This window comes from Xiphophorus couchianus, chromosome 11, assembly GCF_001444195.1.
Source record: "Xiphophorus couchianus chromosome 11, X_couchianus-1.0, whole genome shotgun sequence".
Classification (NCBI taxonomy): Eukaryota; Metazoa; Chordata; class Actinopteri; order Cyprinodontiformes; family Poeciliidae; genus Xiphophorus; species Xiphophorus couchianus.
This window is the reverse complement of record NC_040238.1, coordinates 12,409,613-12,425,269: the sequence shown is the minus strand read 5'-3', so window position 1 is coordinate 12,425,269 and position 15,657 is coordinate 12,409,613. Positions and strand designations below refer to the sequence as shown.

The 15,657-nt window shown below is 40.3% G+C and overlaps 1 protein-coding gene across 4 annotated transcripts in view; it reads left to right on the top strand.

The window, feature by feature from the left end:
• cadm1a (cell adhesion molecule 1a) overlaps positions 1-15,657 on the top strand; it is a 396,597-nt gene that overhangs the window by 364,579 nt on the left and 16,361 nt on the right. For 2 of the 4 annotated variants that reach the window (XM_028031634.1, XM_028031636.1), the window contains one exon: positions 887-919. The exons of the other annotated variants lie outside the window; for them this stretch is intronic. In XM_028031634.1, coding sequence (XP_027887435.1) covers positions 887-919 — 33 coding nt within the window. The remainder of the gene's footprint in view (positions 1-886; positions 920-15,657) is intronic. 4 annotated transcript variants of the gene reach the window in all.

Here is a 15,657-nt window from a genome sequence, read left to right as displayed (position 1 = left end):
GACACCTCCTCCAACTCTTTCCTGAGCTACTATTGGTGTCTGAGGTAATACACCAAGAGCAACCAATCAGAGATAGGAGGCGAGTCTTATAGCTGTCAGTCATGCTCATGCACTCGCTACTAAATGTGCGAATGACAAGAAACAACTTACAGGAAAACTCTTTATCTGCTGTTTATTATTGGTGGTCATGCTAACTACCTTTAGCATTCAGGGCAGGTTCTTCTGTGGGGAAGGTACCGTAGCATACACAGGGGTGATTGACAGCGCTAAGACCTGCCTCCTTGCTCTGATTGGTTGTTTCTAGTTAACACAGGGTGAAAGCAGAGATGCTCCGTTTTTTTCACAGATTATCTGTCACATATCAAACTGTGACTGTATGAAAGTTATGTATGTAAACAACTTATTTAACGTAAAACTTTTATACTTCAGCTTTATCACCGTTTTCTAAACCAGGCTTGTTTCCTGTGAACCGTGCGGCCGTCAGACGGAGTGAAGTGGATCTTTATGTTTTAATGAAAGCATCGAGTCAGTATCTCATCTCAGCAGCTTCAGATCTTTTGTTTGAACTTTTCCTGTCAGTGATAACTGGACGTTGGGAAGTGGTTAAATGTTTCCGGGCGGTTTGTGCCTGTGCACATGAAAACGGTCGGCTGCGTATCTTCCTCACCGTCTGCAGTGGGAAGCGTATTTGTGTTGGTGTTTATCTCTGCGCTGCCGCCGACTCCCTTTGATTTCCCTTAAGTCTTATGTCTTTTGTTATGTTCTGGTCTGCTGAATGCTTGCTTATGGGTGTTGTTTGTTTTCTCCTCCCCCCCGTTTCTTCTTTATTTGCATGTCGTTCCTCCTGTTCCTCCACACCTCCCTGTCCTCCCCCCTGTGTGCTCAGACACTGTGCCCAGCGCTGAACCTGCAGCTCATGGTTGGTATCTTTTACTTTCCTCTTTATGTCTCCGTTTCTGTGCGTTTGTGTTTGCACCGCCGCTTGGCTTTTTAAATGTCAACCGCTTGCTGTCAGTTATCCATCGATTGCACTGATCAGTCTTTTGGGGCGGCAGTTTTATTTTTCTTGAGTTTATTCTGTCAGAATAAGTCACTGCGGCTGCAATAAGTCTAATCTTTCTAGCTGGAAACACTTGGAGAATGATTTCACCTACTAACCAATAACAGTTCTTCCCTGAAGGTAATAAAAGCCACTCTGAGGACAGGACTGATTATATCAGCCACTGCAGATAGTTTTGTGTGGAGGCAAAAGTAGACCTCATTTACTTGTTTTCATGCGTTTGACTGAAGCTGATACACATCATTTTCTAATTTCGTCTAATTTGCATCGCTTTCCGATTATTTTTTTGTGTGTGTTTTTTCTTTGGCTGCCGTTTCATAATTTGTGCAAGCAAATTCACGGTCACGAGCTTTCTGTTAATCAATGTGCTCATTTTGCTCTGTTGGAAATTTAAACCTAACTTTGCTCGCTTGGTTTAATGACCAAATTAGTGAGCTGCAGAGCCAAAATGAGCCATGGGCCCCGAAATCAGCTCCTGTTTGTTGCAATTTAGCTGCATGATTTCATTTTGGTCTGTGACTTATTTGAAGGTTCGTGCAGGTCAACAAGCTAATGAAATTACGTGCAGAGACGGTACTTTACTCTGGTTGTGATCCAGACTTCCTGCAACTTCTGCAAACATCTTCATGATGTCATTATTTGGGATTCCCTCAGATTTTAATTGTCATGTTTAAACACATTTATCTGCTTCCAGAAAACCAGATAAGGGTTGAAATCAGTCAGAAAGTGGATTCTCTGATTGTTCTGAGCATGCCACCAGGAAATCAATCACTAGGAGCCATAGTTGAAGTAGTAACCCATGTCTGGATAGGTTACTCATGGAAGTGAGACTCCTAAATGCACTCCAACCGCCAAACTAATTAAAGCAGAAAGCTGCAACCAAACCATACCTCCAGATTGCACCCAAACTTTGCTGTGCTGGTTGCTGGGAGACGGACAAAGACTGCAGTGTAAAATATAACCTCTGGTATAATGTATATTGACAGGATAAAAAGTACCAGGATAAGCACCAGGTCAACGTTTTATGATTTTGAAACTACAGTTAGAATGTTTTCCTCCTGATAGTCTGGTTGACTCGGTTCTACTGGAACCAAAACTTCATCAACCGTTCCATCTCCAGCTGCTGTGGTTCTCTTTCTCTCTGCTCTGAGTCAAACCAACCAAACCCTTTGAACAACCTGTTCCCCTCCTCGCCTGTGGGGGCGCTGCACCAAGAACCTCTGGAGGAAACGACACAAAAACCTCTGAAGACACTGAGCGCAACTTCCTTTATAAAATGCAAACAGAAGTAAAATCCCATCAGGTTTTAGTTTTAGTTAGAGGATTTTTCTTTTGTCTTTGACTAAACACCATGAGCCATTTCTCCTGCCAGCGCTAGGCTAGGATGATTTTTTTAGGTTGTATTTACCCAGAATTCCTTGTTCTCTGCTTTTGAAGTGGTTTTCGGTCCACTTGGCGTTCTCATGTGCATTCAAACCAAACCAGAGTTCACTTCAACCGAACTGAGGCAAGGTTTGTAGATGGACCAGAGTTCAATTAGCATTCACACCTCACCAAACGAACTAGACTTTTTAGACCAGGGGTGTCAAACTCCAGTCCTCGAGGACCACTGTCCTGCAATTTTTAGATGTGCCTCTGCTGCACCACACCTGAATAGAATAATTAGGTCATTAGCAAGGCTTTGGAGAACTGATCTACACAAGGAGGAGGTAATTAAGCCATTTCATTCCAGTGTTTTGTACCTGTGGCACATCTAAAAACTGCAGGTCAGCGGCCCTCGAGGACTGGAGTTTGAGACCTGTGTTCTAGACAAATGGACTGGAGTCAGAATAAACAGAGCTGGGGTGTGCCTGAGGATGTGAGGCTTTAGGTCACAGTACTTTATACAAATAAAGCAAAATTTTTCAGGAACCATGAGACCAAACAAAAAAGTGCTTGACCAGAATGGAGAAAACCAAACATGCAGGTCAGGACAAACACATCATGCCAACTGTGATTAGTTGGTGATTTTGGGTTGTTTTTGGACCTGGACTCTTTGTAGTCATTGAATCGAGCACAAACGCCTCTGCAACCCAAAGTATTATAGAATAAAGCTGTAAAATTGGATAAGAAACCAGAGCAAAGGAGCAAATGTCGAGGTGAGGCAATGGTCCAGTCAAAGTCCGGACCCTCAGACATTCCAAAACGTAGCTTTTCTCCAATTCCAGATCTCAGATTTAATCACCAAATCAGGAGATAATTAAATTAGTTTGCAGCATAAATGCTGACATAAAGCAGGGAATGATCAGAAATATTTGCTTCTATTATAGTTTCATGCAGCTGTCTCCTGATTTCTCCCTGAATTAATCACCTCCATCTCCACCAGTTAGCTGGAGCGCCGCCGCGGCGCTGAAGCATCCTGCCTGCTACTGACAAGAAAAACTCGTCTTCAAGAGAAAGCAGATGCTTTGTTTGAGTTTTTATTTATTTTTTGCAGGATGTTTTGTGGGCATTGATGAGTTTTTGAATGGTTTCCCCAGATGCTCTGTCTCAGCCCATAATCATTTTTTAAATGTTAGTAATTAGCCGCAGCGCTGCGTCGTGAGTATGAAATCTGAATTTCTCTCTTTTTCTTGATATTTTTGGCCCAAATGTGGTAAACAGAGGCTCCGTGCCAAGATGGAGTGGATCATCCTTTTAAGAAACATTTCATCTTAATATTCATTATTCATCTGTTTCACTTTGCTCCCTGTGCAAATGTTTTAAATCACCTTTCATGTCTTCGTGCTCCACTGCCAGGCAGCTTGGCTTTCTTTGTGATATTCTTAAGCGGTTTTGATCAATAGGGGAATATAAATAGCCTGATCGCTGAGAATGTTTCTGTGTTCACATACAAAGGATTTGGAGCGCTTATTTAACAGCTGAAAGTGACTTTTGAGGTTTAATGAGGATTGCTCCTGGCTTTGGTTCAGGCTCAAAATCCTGCTAAAGTATTTCTGCCTCTTAAAGTTTAACACATTTTTCAAATTGCAGCCTCAACAATCTGTTGTGTTTTATTTGGACTTTATGCGATACAACAGGAAAAGGATGGAAAATGATGCATGGTACATTTTTACTATTAATTGTGTTACTGATAAATGAATCCCAGAGATATAAACTTGAATTTAGGTCATTATGTTTATTTGCCTATTTAAAGATTCCCATTAAAGATTCCTCCAAAAAATGTTACGTTAAAGTCCTTACAAACTTTCTTAAATCAAAACACAACATTCAAATCAACAGGCTCAACAATTTAAAAGCATTCCAAAAAAAATCCATCACAAAATACCTTAAAACACACAAACAAAACACAAAATTTCAGCAATTTCAAATATATATTAAAAACAAACAGTAGTAATCTTCACTTTGAATATAAATTCACCCATTGCATCAGGTCAGTATTATTTTATTATCTGTTACGGGTTTTTTAAGGTTATTTTTAAAATTACATGACCAGAAATTAATGAAATATGTTCAGTAATGTAAGTGTTGAGCAAAAAGCAATTGTTGAAAGACCAAAACCATGCAGATAGTAGTGGTTGAAAAGATTTGTGGAAATCAGTGCAAATGCACTGCAAAAATAAAACCTTACCAAGTATTTTTTACTAGTTTCTGGTGCAACTATCTTAGTTTATTTTATGTCAATGTTCTAACTTGCACATAGATTTTCAGGAAGAAATAGGAGCTTTTTTTAAGTCAATAATTTATTAATATTGACAAGGACTATCAGCTCCGCTGGCAGTTTATTTCACTTATATGAGCATTTAAAACATCATGTTGAAATTTAAATAATCTACCAATAGAATAAGTACTTTTTTTTAATCAATATTAATAAATTATTAGCTTTTAGAAAAGCTACCATTTCTTGCTAAAAAGTTACTTTTGTGTTAAATTACTTTTATTTCAAGTGTACTAAGATATTTGCATGAGAGACTAGACCAAAAGTACTTGTTAAGATTTTGTGTTTTTGCACTGCCTGCATGTGTGTTCTGCTTGGATTGTTCCTGACATAAATCAGCCCCTTAGAGTTGGCAGCTGAGAGTCTAAAATGCTACGTGATGCTAAGGAAAACAATGAGAGGAATATTTCTTATTATTAAAACAATGCGAGGATTGATTCGCTCCGACAGCGGCGGAGACGCGACTCCATTAATATGGAAACACGCCGACTGAAAGTTGGTGGTGGGTTCAGGTGTTGGTTACCTGTAATTAATTTATGCCATCGTTTATAATCTGGCGCTGGGGTGTGAGCGAGCTGTTAGCGGGAGAATGTGGCGGCTGGCAAAGCGTGAACTGTGAAAAGCCCGTTGTTGTTTCCTAATGCGGCGATCAGCCGCAGAACAAAAGCTGCAAACACAAACAGAGCTGACGCAGGGCTGCCGTTATTCAGATCACCGTCTGGTTTTCAGAAACAAACTGAAACCAGTAAACATCACATCATTTACTGGTTCCTCCGTTCCACCCTGAAAAACTGAGAGGAGCTCAGAACAGACGGAAGAAAGTCCTGAATAAGAAAAAATGTTTATTACCTGTTATATGTCTAGAAATTTTCTGCAAAAATGTCTCCATTGTTCCTCCAAATAATCAAAATAAATGTAAAAAAAAATTCATTTAATTTTAAGACTCTTCTGCCAAACAATTTAGAAAAAAAAATCTAGAGAATACAATAATAAGAAAATAAATAAGAATAAACAAGAAATAAAACAAAATCTTATTTTTATTTAAGTTTAAAATCTTTCCATTTGTCTGTTATGGCTAAATAAAAAAATATTTATTAATTAGTCCCTACAGCTTTTCACAAAATTCACACAAAGTCAACAGATTGCAAAGTTACTCTGTCACCAGTCTGATAAATAAAGAAAATGTTTCAGCTTTGCTCTGACGTCATTAAAACAGGAAATACTCAGTCGGTCGTTTTTAATGCAAACTGAAAGCATTTCTTCATTTTTAAAGAGCATCTGAGCACAAAGTCCACATTCATACACAATATTGTTCAACATGGACGTCCGGTGGCCATTTTCCAGAATAGCAGGTAATTAATGTGTGCTGTAGCTGCAGCCAGGTCAACACCTGTTTTTAATATGTTTACATGCAAAAGGAAACAAGGTTACTGGGAGAAAGACAGGAAATTAAAAAATGAATAGACCCTGCAGCTGCTCATTATTCAGCTAAAAACAGCTTAACTCTGCGCCGCAGACCCTTGTTTTGTCACTCCAGTGCCATTAAACGCACACTGATTAAACATACAATTAGTCTGGGTTACAGTGCTCATGCCTAAACATTAGCAGCATTAGCAATAAAGGCGCAATTTGTCAGGTTGTCCAGCATGATGTGCATCAGACACAGTCCCATCGGCATGCGGCCACTTTGCAACTTTTTGTTTGGTTTCATGTCCAAGGATTTGTACAGACATTTCCATTTATATAAATCATTTCACATGCAAAAACACAAAATCTTACCAAATATTTATCTTGTTTTTGTACATTAAATAATACAAAACTTACAAGTAAGTTTTTCAGCAAAATATAGGAGCTTGTTTTAGGTCAATGATTCCTCAATATCGATAGAAAAGTGCTACTTCAATTGGCAGATTCACAAGACATTTCTCACATTTTATAAGCGAAATCATCTGTCAATAGAACCAGTACTTTTTTTATTCACTATTAAGGAATTACTTAGCTAGTTGCTATTTCTTGCTTAAAAGTTTCTATTTATTTTTTCATTTGCTCTAGAAACTAGACAAAGATACTTTTTGATCAGATTTTGTGTTTCTGCAGTGTTTATGTTTTCTTTATCCCTAGTTCTGATAGGAATATATTGGATTTGCTAAAGATTTTTGGGAAAGGCTGGTAAGAGAGAGACACTATCCGCTGCTATCCGCAGTGAAACAAGTTCTGTCCCGACCTGGACTGAAATTCTGCTCAGGAAGGAAGATGGTAATCCTCCAGCAGTGACATAAAAAGCCAGATTACAGTTTGTGTTTGCACTCAGGGAGGTAAAACGTAAATTTTTGGAGACATGTCATGTGGTGCTAGCGCTTCATGCTAGCTGGTAGCAGTAGGATGTTTCTTATCTTTTTGCATTCCCTTGCCTTTATGGGTTTTCTCCAGAAGTCTAAAGACATGACTGTCTCTCTAAATAAAGAGTTGTCAAAACTTTTAGACGTGTTCCTTGTCCTGAATTTCCTCCTCAGTGTGTAGTTAATTCCTCCAAAGTCCTGCTAATGAGCTAATATTTGATTTTGAGCTAGCTTCTGGAGGGACATTAATGAAGGTTTGTATTCCCTTTGCTCAGAGTGTGACTGTCGAGTCAGTCTGTTAGAAAGCCATCAGCGCTGACCGCCTGGCTCTGTGCGCCCTCCTTAATGTTGTCGCCATGGTGATGGCCTGCTTTTTGAGGCTAAAAGAGAGAGAACAGTGAGACAACATGAGCTCCTCTTGATATTGTACATTTCCCTCTAAAGTAGACGGGAGGAGTGGGTGTTTAAAACAGAAATTAGACCTTAGATTTTTCACTTTAAATGAGAAACAGACATATTTTGATATGGATGTTGATAAACTTCAAGTCCGCTTCTAGTTCTGAGTCTGAGAAAACAATTTTGATTAAAGGTGCACATGTGAAATTAAGCTGTAAGGTGTACAGTTAGCTTGCCAAAAGATTGGGTTTAAATATGGTCATCTTATTTGATCCGAGGAATTCACGCCTGCAGGAACATTTTTCAGTTTCTCAGGGTGAAATGCTGTTTTTAGAATATTATTATGATACATAGAATGCCAGCAGATTTAGCTTAGCAGTGCTGCGCCCGCGCTAGCTAACTGCATCTGCAACACCTAAAATAAAATAAATATTTACGTTGGGCTTTCTTAAGAATGAAAGAAAAGTCTATTTTTCTTTAGTTATGTTTCTAGAGTACAAATAGCCCTAAAATGTTATTAATCCACATAACACTTATAGAAAAGAACAGCTTCTTTTTTTATATCCATGTGTTTTCCGTCATTGGAAAGCTTAAAATCCACACTTCCAGACTCAAAACGTGCTGAGTATTGTTCATGGTTTTGTCATGGCCAGTCTCATTTACAAAACAGCTTCACCTTCTCATTAGGATCAACAAAGAAGAAGTGGGTTAAGAGACTAATATTTTCATTTCAGGTTCTATATAATAAGATGTTATATTATTTAAATTTTATGTTAGTTGGAATGCGAGTGTTTGTTAAATGGGTGAAGTGGTCGTCAGTCTGAAAAGGTTTGAGAAACGCTGCATTAGAGGAAATAAAAATGTGTTGTCATGGTCAGAGGTCAGGAGAGTAGAAGTTTTTTCATCATGTAGCTTCTCTAAGCCTGAATAAATGATGGATAGCACCAGTCAGAAGCGGTGGAGGATTTTCTGGACGCCCATGGAGTAGCTTGTTTCTAAGAAGCGGGGTGAGAGTCAGGGTTTGGATGTTGGAGGTTCAATCAGCTTCTGGTCCTCTCATGTCTCCTCACCCTTAATGAAAGGGCATCTTGAGGGAAAATGTCAGTTGTTTAAGCCGACGGTTCGGTGCTCTGACTAATTTCCCATCCGGAGAGGTGAGCACGTCTGGAAAAGGATACGCTCTGCCAACGCGGCTGTCAGCAAACTGGTGAAAGTCGTGGGATAATTGAGCTGCACTCTGAGATCTAATAGTGGAGGAGGGACGCGGAGGCATAATGGCCACTTTGCTCACAGGAACAGCAGTGAAGGACGCCACTTCAGTCTAATCCGACGGCCGAGCCGCTGCAGGAGGACAGACCATCAGCAGAGGAGACGGGATGGAGGTTGTGGAGGCACTGCGGTCGTCGGGTCGGGGGGTTTTGGTTGCCAGGTTGATGGGTTCTGGTTGCCAGGTCTGGGGACAGACAGGGATCAACAGGTTTAAGTGGTTTGACCCGGTTCTGAAATGGTTTGAAACTGAGAGGAAAAATGTCCAAAAAGATCAGTGAAGATACAGACCATATGATTCAGAACCATCCATCCAATCATCCATCCATCTATCCATCCATCCATCCATCTATCATCCATCCAATCATCCATCCAATCATCCATCTATCCATCCATATATCCATCCATCCATCCATCCATCCATCTATCCATCCATACATCCATCCAATCATCCGTCCAATCATCCGTCCATCCATTCAATCATCCGTCCATCCATTCAATCATCTGTTTATCCATCCGTCTGTCCATCCAATCAGTTGTTCACCTGTTCATCAATCCAGCTGTCCCTCCATTCTTTTATCCAACCATCTCTTCATCCATCCAACATCCATTTATTTGCCTTTCATCCATTTATCATCCGTCTATCCAACAACTGTTCATCCATCTACCAAAACACCCATCCATTCATCCTTCCATTTGTCCTGCCATCTGTCTATCCAACGGTTCGTCTGTCTATCCATCCATCTAATCATCTGTCCATCCATCCGTTAAAGCGTGATGTTTGGTTATCGCATGTGGTCATATGAGGTTTTCAGATTCTGAGACATTTCTGTCCATGTTGGGACAAACAAAGGACATAAAAATAAGAGACTCTGATACCTAACAAACCCAAAGGTTTAACTCCAGAAGTCACACAAGGAGTTAAACTCAGAGTAGATTGAAAACCCTGCTGCTCGTCCCAGAACGCAACAGCCCAGATCTAATGTGGTTTCCTCATTAAGACGGAGAAGTCATTAATGGCCCAGTTGGACCTTTTTATTTAAGATCCACTGGCGTTCGCTGAGCGTGTGCGTGCAGGTAGACGCCTCGCTTTCCAACCTGGCAGTCAACCTGCCTTTGGGGCTCTCTTCAAATGAGCCACATATGCTGCATTAATTAGTTTGAGACTCACAACTGAGTGTGACAGGTGACAAACAGACCTCTTCCCCCCGCCCCCAAACCACCAGCACCTCCACAAACCTTTTTCCTCGCCTTATAACTCGCCTCCTGCTGAAAGTCAAGTGAACCTCTAAGGTTCCGTCTGGCTTTTCATGATGAAATAAACCGAGGAGTCCTGAAATAGACGAGGCATCAACAGCTTTCATCAAGCAGCAGCTGCAGGGATTGAAAACTTCTCAGCAGAGGAAGAAAAACGGCCTTACCTTTAAGTTTTAATTAGTGTTTTTGTTAATGGTGAAATTAGGAGATGAATTATTCGGTTGGAGTCGTAAAGTTTTGAAGCTCCTGTAACTTTTCGGATCTTGCTTTGCAGAGTTTGTTATGGGTGACATTTTTGGCTCTTCCATTTTGTTCTCAAAACAAAACATTTCAAACTCCATGTATCTAACCAGTGTTTTAGAGATAAATAATCACTGAAAAATGATCAATTATAGCTTGAAGATTCTAAATCAACAGACACCGTTTATGTTATTTATGTTCCTAGTTTTGGGTATGTGGTCCCTAAAATATGAAATATTATGAGCCATAATCAAACCAAAACATATATAAATGAGCTGCTGTTGGTTAATTAATATTAATTAAAGTCACATAACAACAATGACGTTCAAACAGGTTCCGGAAAATGAGCTGCAGAGAAGATGATGGATGATATTAGAGAGGAAGCAGGAACAGAGCTAAAAATAAAAAAAAAACATTCATGAGCATGGATAGACGTATGGTTTGGTGGCGAGTTCAGTCGATGGACGGACGGACGGACGGACGTTTTATTTACCCTGAAGGAAGTTCAGCCATCTTTTCAGTCACTTTAGCTGTATCCAGTAGAAGCACTCCATTGGTGTGGATTTGTTGCAGCAACTGGAGATCATTTCTTGAATCGGTGGAGGTCAAAACAGATTCAGCTAATCACCTCCATCATGTGATATTAATATCACCATGGAAACCAGAGTTTCCCCTGCTCTTCCCCCTGGATGCTACCTTTAAGCCTCCAGATCCGCATACAGAATCCAGCAGATGGTTTTACGATTATGGACATCATTACCAGACAATGTCTTCCAGATAACAGAGTTTTTGTCTGATAAACATTTTGAAATATTATAGAACAAAGTGTGTGATTATGTGCTGTAACAGTGATGGCCTGTAATAACAAAGAGAACCTCATTAGGGCGTCCAGATGCTCGTTAATCGGAGCTGTCAGTCAACCATCTGCTGGCTGCAACAACACCTGCACCATAATGGCCGCTCGCGTCTTCTCCTTCAGCTGCTTCTTGTCACACAGGGTGAAAAATGGCTCGGTTTTACTGGTAACAGTGAAGCATGTGACCTTCATGTCATCTTTTAGTCGTCCTGAAACGTTTAACTGCCAGAGCTTGGAAATAAATTCAGGAGCTACTGTATATCTTGTGAAATCAAGGAAGTTATGCTTTGGTGTTTCCACACACACATTTAAGTGTCATGTTTTCTTATCTTTCCCATTTTAAATAGAGAGAATTATGGATCTGTTAGAAAGGGGTGTGCCAAAAATAATCGATTCACATGAAATCCCAGTTCTTCTTTTATTAACTTTCAGAATCGACTTAAAATGTCCCAAAGCATACTGTCTACGAGCCTCCATTTTGTAACGGCGTTCTGACGTCGCCATGGAGACGGTACTGGAGCGTACGCATGCTTGGAAAGCACCAAAAGAGAGAGGGAGCCAATCGACGCCGTCATCGTTGAAGGCAAACATTTGGACTTATTTAGTCTTTTGTCGATTCCCAGAAAGATCACCAGGATCTTTTGCACATCGATAGATTAAAGCGGAAATCATAATGAATAATCGTTTTGACTCGGAAATCGATTAATATAACCGAGTAAAATATTGCCACCCCTTGGTCTCTGTCACTGACTATCACACTCAGGAGCTTTTCCCCTAAAAAGATGGTTATGTTGAAACAGACAATAATTTTTAATACATTTGTAATGTTACATTAAATAAACGTAAAATAATTTAAGGCTGTAGTTTTGACTCTGTAAACTGAGATTATTTCTCCAAAACCCGGTCTGTTAGCTTTATTCCTGTTCTTTCTACTGAATAAAAAAGCAACGTATTTAATGTTTTATTTTTTACATTAAAATATTTCTGGTTTTCCCACGAAGACGATAGTTTTACAGTTTTTTGTCAAAAGTTCCAATTATCCTTCATGGACTATTCTGTTCTTTTGTCCTGGAATGTGGGTCACATCCTAAAGTATTTCTATTTCGACGAGGTAAAAATTAGATCTGAGAGGAAATTGAAATTGATTATTAATATCCAGAGTAAAGCACCTTCTTCCACTCTTTCCTGTTCTAATTTAATCTCACCGTTCCAGCTGCTGAGATCCTTGAAACGCTTCGGTCGCTTGCTTTTTGGAAGGCAAAGCTGCCGTGGAGGTTTTCCAGGTTCGTTTCTAAAATGTACCAAGCTGGACTTTATGAATGAAAACATCACTGATGTTTTTTTCTTTCAGTGATATTCTGAATAACTGTAGGGATCGTCTCCACCATCCATCCTCCATGCTTCCTTTGCTTTGACTTCCAGTTTGAACTGAAGACCAACACCATGCAGTCAGCCAGGTTAAAGGATTCAGATAGGAAAAAAACTGGAAAAGTCTGATGATTTTTGCTTCATTCATGATTTTGACTGGTAAAGATGAATGTAAAACCTTAAAATAATAATGTTTTATCGCAGTCGCACTATCTTAACTTTTAATTTAAGCTAATTTATATTGATATTTATCTTGTAACAGATAAGCAAGAGAAGCGTGCTGATAGAAAGCCTCATAATAACTGAAATCCAACCCAGGAACCCGTGTGTATGATATTATTTGTTTTAATGATGTGGCGGACATGTTTCTTTTTATAGAGGCGTCTAGGCTCATTTCTCTAGAAAGTTTGGTTTTTTGGGGAGGTATGAATGCGTAATCGCACCAAACAGCAAACTATGGTCTGCCTACAAACCTCTGTATCGCTTCAGTTGGAGTGAATTTTTAATGTGTAGGTGAATGCCAAGCGGACCGGAAACCGCTTTGAAAGCTGGAAGCGGACTACGGCACAAGGCATTCTGGGTAAATACAACTTAAAGAAGCGTATTAGCCTAGCGCTAGTGATCTTTTAGCAAATTATGCAGCTATAATCTGACCCCAGCATATTGTTGTTTCCATTTGGTGAATAAGGAAGTTCTCTGTGTCGTCTTCAGAGGTTTTTGTGTCATTTCCTTCAGTGGTTCTTGGTGCAGCGCCCCCACAGGGGAGGGGGGGAACAGGTTTGGTTGGTTTGACTCGGAGCAGAGAGAAAGAACCACAGCAGCTGGAGATGGAACAGATGATGAAGTTCTGGTTCCCCAAAAACAACACAATGCTAACATTTTGCTTTGGCACAGAAGTTTGTGTATTAATCCGTGAGCAGTTCATGGATGACCTTGACTGGCGAGTGCACTCCTGTCTGTTTACTGTCGGTATGGTAATGCAGCCATTGTCTTGGCTTCTTCTCCAGGATTAGCTCCTCATTTCTGTTGGCACAGCTCCTTCACTCAGGGCTGCGTCTGCTGTTTTCACAGATCTACACAAAGCCCCCGATGTCATTTCACTGATACCATTCTGTCACACAACATCGGGCTACACAGAGTCTCTGTTATTGTTATCAATGAGGCAGGGGGAAGAGGCGGCGTGGCACTCCACTTTGGGAGTCTGTGTGTTCTCTCCAGGACGGCTTATTTATCTCCTGGCCTTTTCTTTATGATTAAAACATGGCTAATAATTGTTTTGACCTTATTTGTGCTCGTCAGGTGATTGTTTATTTAGGGGAATGCAGCTGCACCAACCAGGGCAACGTCTCCAGCCGTCGACGGGGTGACTGGTGCAGCTCGGCGACAGCAGGGGGGGAGGAGAGAGTCGGGTAGATAATCACGCAAAGAATAGTCTGGAGGCTGGAGAGAAGCACCACTGGGCCGCTTTCGTTCTCTTCTCTTTTTTTGCCAAACTGTGTCCCCATTAACAGGACTGATGTGCATCTCTGCAACAAGCTGCAAACTCATTTGGCCCTGGGAGCCGGAGAGAGTCCTCTGTGTGTTAGGATAAGTCGCTCCAGAGACCACTAAAAGCCATTATTAGAAGGTGTTTATTGAGCTAGCCGTGGCCCAGATACAGCTTAATATCCTGAGAACAGTTATAGCCCATAATTATATTACATTTTGGATGAGGACTTGCCATGATTAGATAAATGATGAATGGCCCCGTCAGATAAAAAAAGGTGCAAGGTTTCCAAAGGAGGTAATGTACTGTTGGCTCGCCTTGGCTTGCTAGCTGGAACGCTTTCTCTTCTCTATATTGTTTGACACCAGAAGTGGAGTTCATTACATACACACAGGCTGATGTTACATGTGAGGGAAATATGAGCAGGATTTTATTTACCCATGCAGCTCTCCACCTGCTGTAAATTAGATATTTAATCCTGTAACCAGATTTAGGCCTTTGAATGCGTTTTAAAAGCTGGCTGAGATGTTGGTGCCAGAAAATAGATTTTCTACCAATGATGCTTAACTTTCAGTGCATGTTTTATTTAAAAACCTAATTTCCAACTAAAGAGAAAGAAAACTGGAGAGTGAACAAGATGTAAAATGGTAATGAAATGCAAATTCTGACTCCTTGGGTTTGTCTTATTTAGTTAAACAAAGTGTGTTTTCACACCCGGTAATATTTTGCTTTTAGTGTTGCATAATCTAGTCCATGTTTTATGAGTCTGAGTATTGAAGTTTTTAAACTAGAGTTAACTCCCGTTGGCCGTCTGCAGAATCAGCACGACCATGAATGCGGTATGTTTATGCTAGGTGTCACGTTGGATTACAGCGAACTGCTTTGTGTGTCGCTTAGATATTGTTTGCCAGCCAGTTTTCTTTATAAAGTTTGTATTAGAAAAAAGTACTAGGCCAAACCAGCACAGGCATGCGATGTGTTAGCCTATCCAAGGGTAATCCAAGTCTATCGAAGGCTATTGCTAACTTAATCAGGACTAGCGATAGCCTTTCAAAGGCTACTCCTAGCCTATCCAAGACTAACACTGGCCTGTTGAGGGCTAATGTGGGCCTATCAATGGCTAATGCTAGCCTTTTTAGGACTAGCACAAGCCTATCAAAAGCTATTGCTAGCTTATCCAAGACTAACACTGGCCTATTCAGGGCTAACAACAACAAATCCAGTGCGAACGATAGCCCATCTGTGCTATTGTTTCCTTCCTGCCTTTTCTCCCTTGTTTTCTTTCCTTGCATTTTCCTTCCTTCCTTTTCTTTTCTCTCCTCTTTTCTTCCTTTTTCTTTCTTTCTCTCATCCTTCCTTCTTTCCTTCCTCACTTCCTTGAAACTAATAAACTACAGAACTGTTTGAAGATGTAAAATTTCCCTGAATTAAGACGAGGTTGTTGTAAATCCCGTTTTGCAGTTCAGGATGATATTCAGAGCTGCATTTCTCTACCGCCACCAACAAGTCAGACTGGAAAATACTCCAGTTTTACTCCAGAAAGATCCATTCCACTAATTCAAGCCAAGAGAAGATTTTCCCAGAAGTCTTCTGGATCATCAGGATGTTTTTTTTTTTTTTTTTAGTAAATGTGAGTCAGGTCAGCCGTTCTGGTCTTGAAACTCTCCAGTGGAAGATATTTTCTCTCTGTCT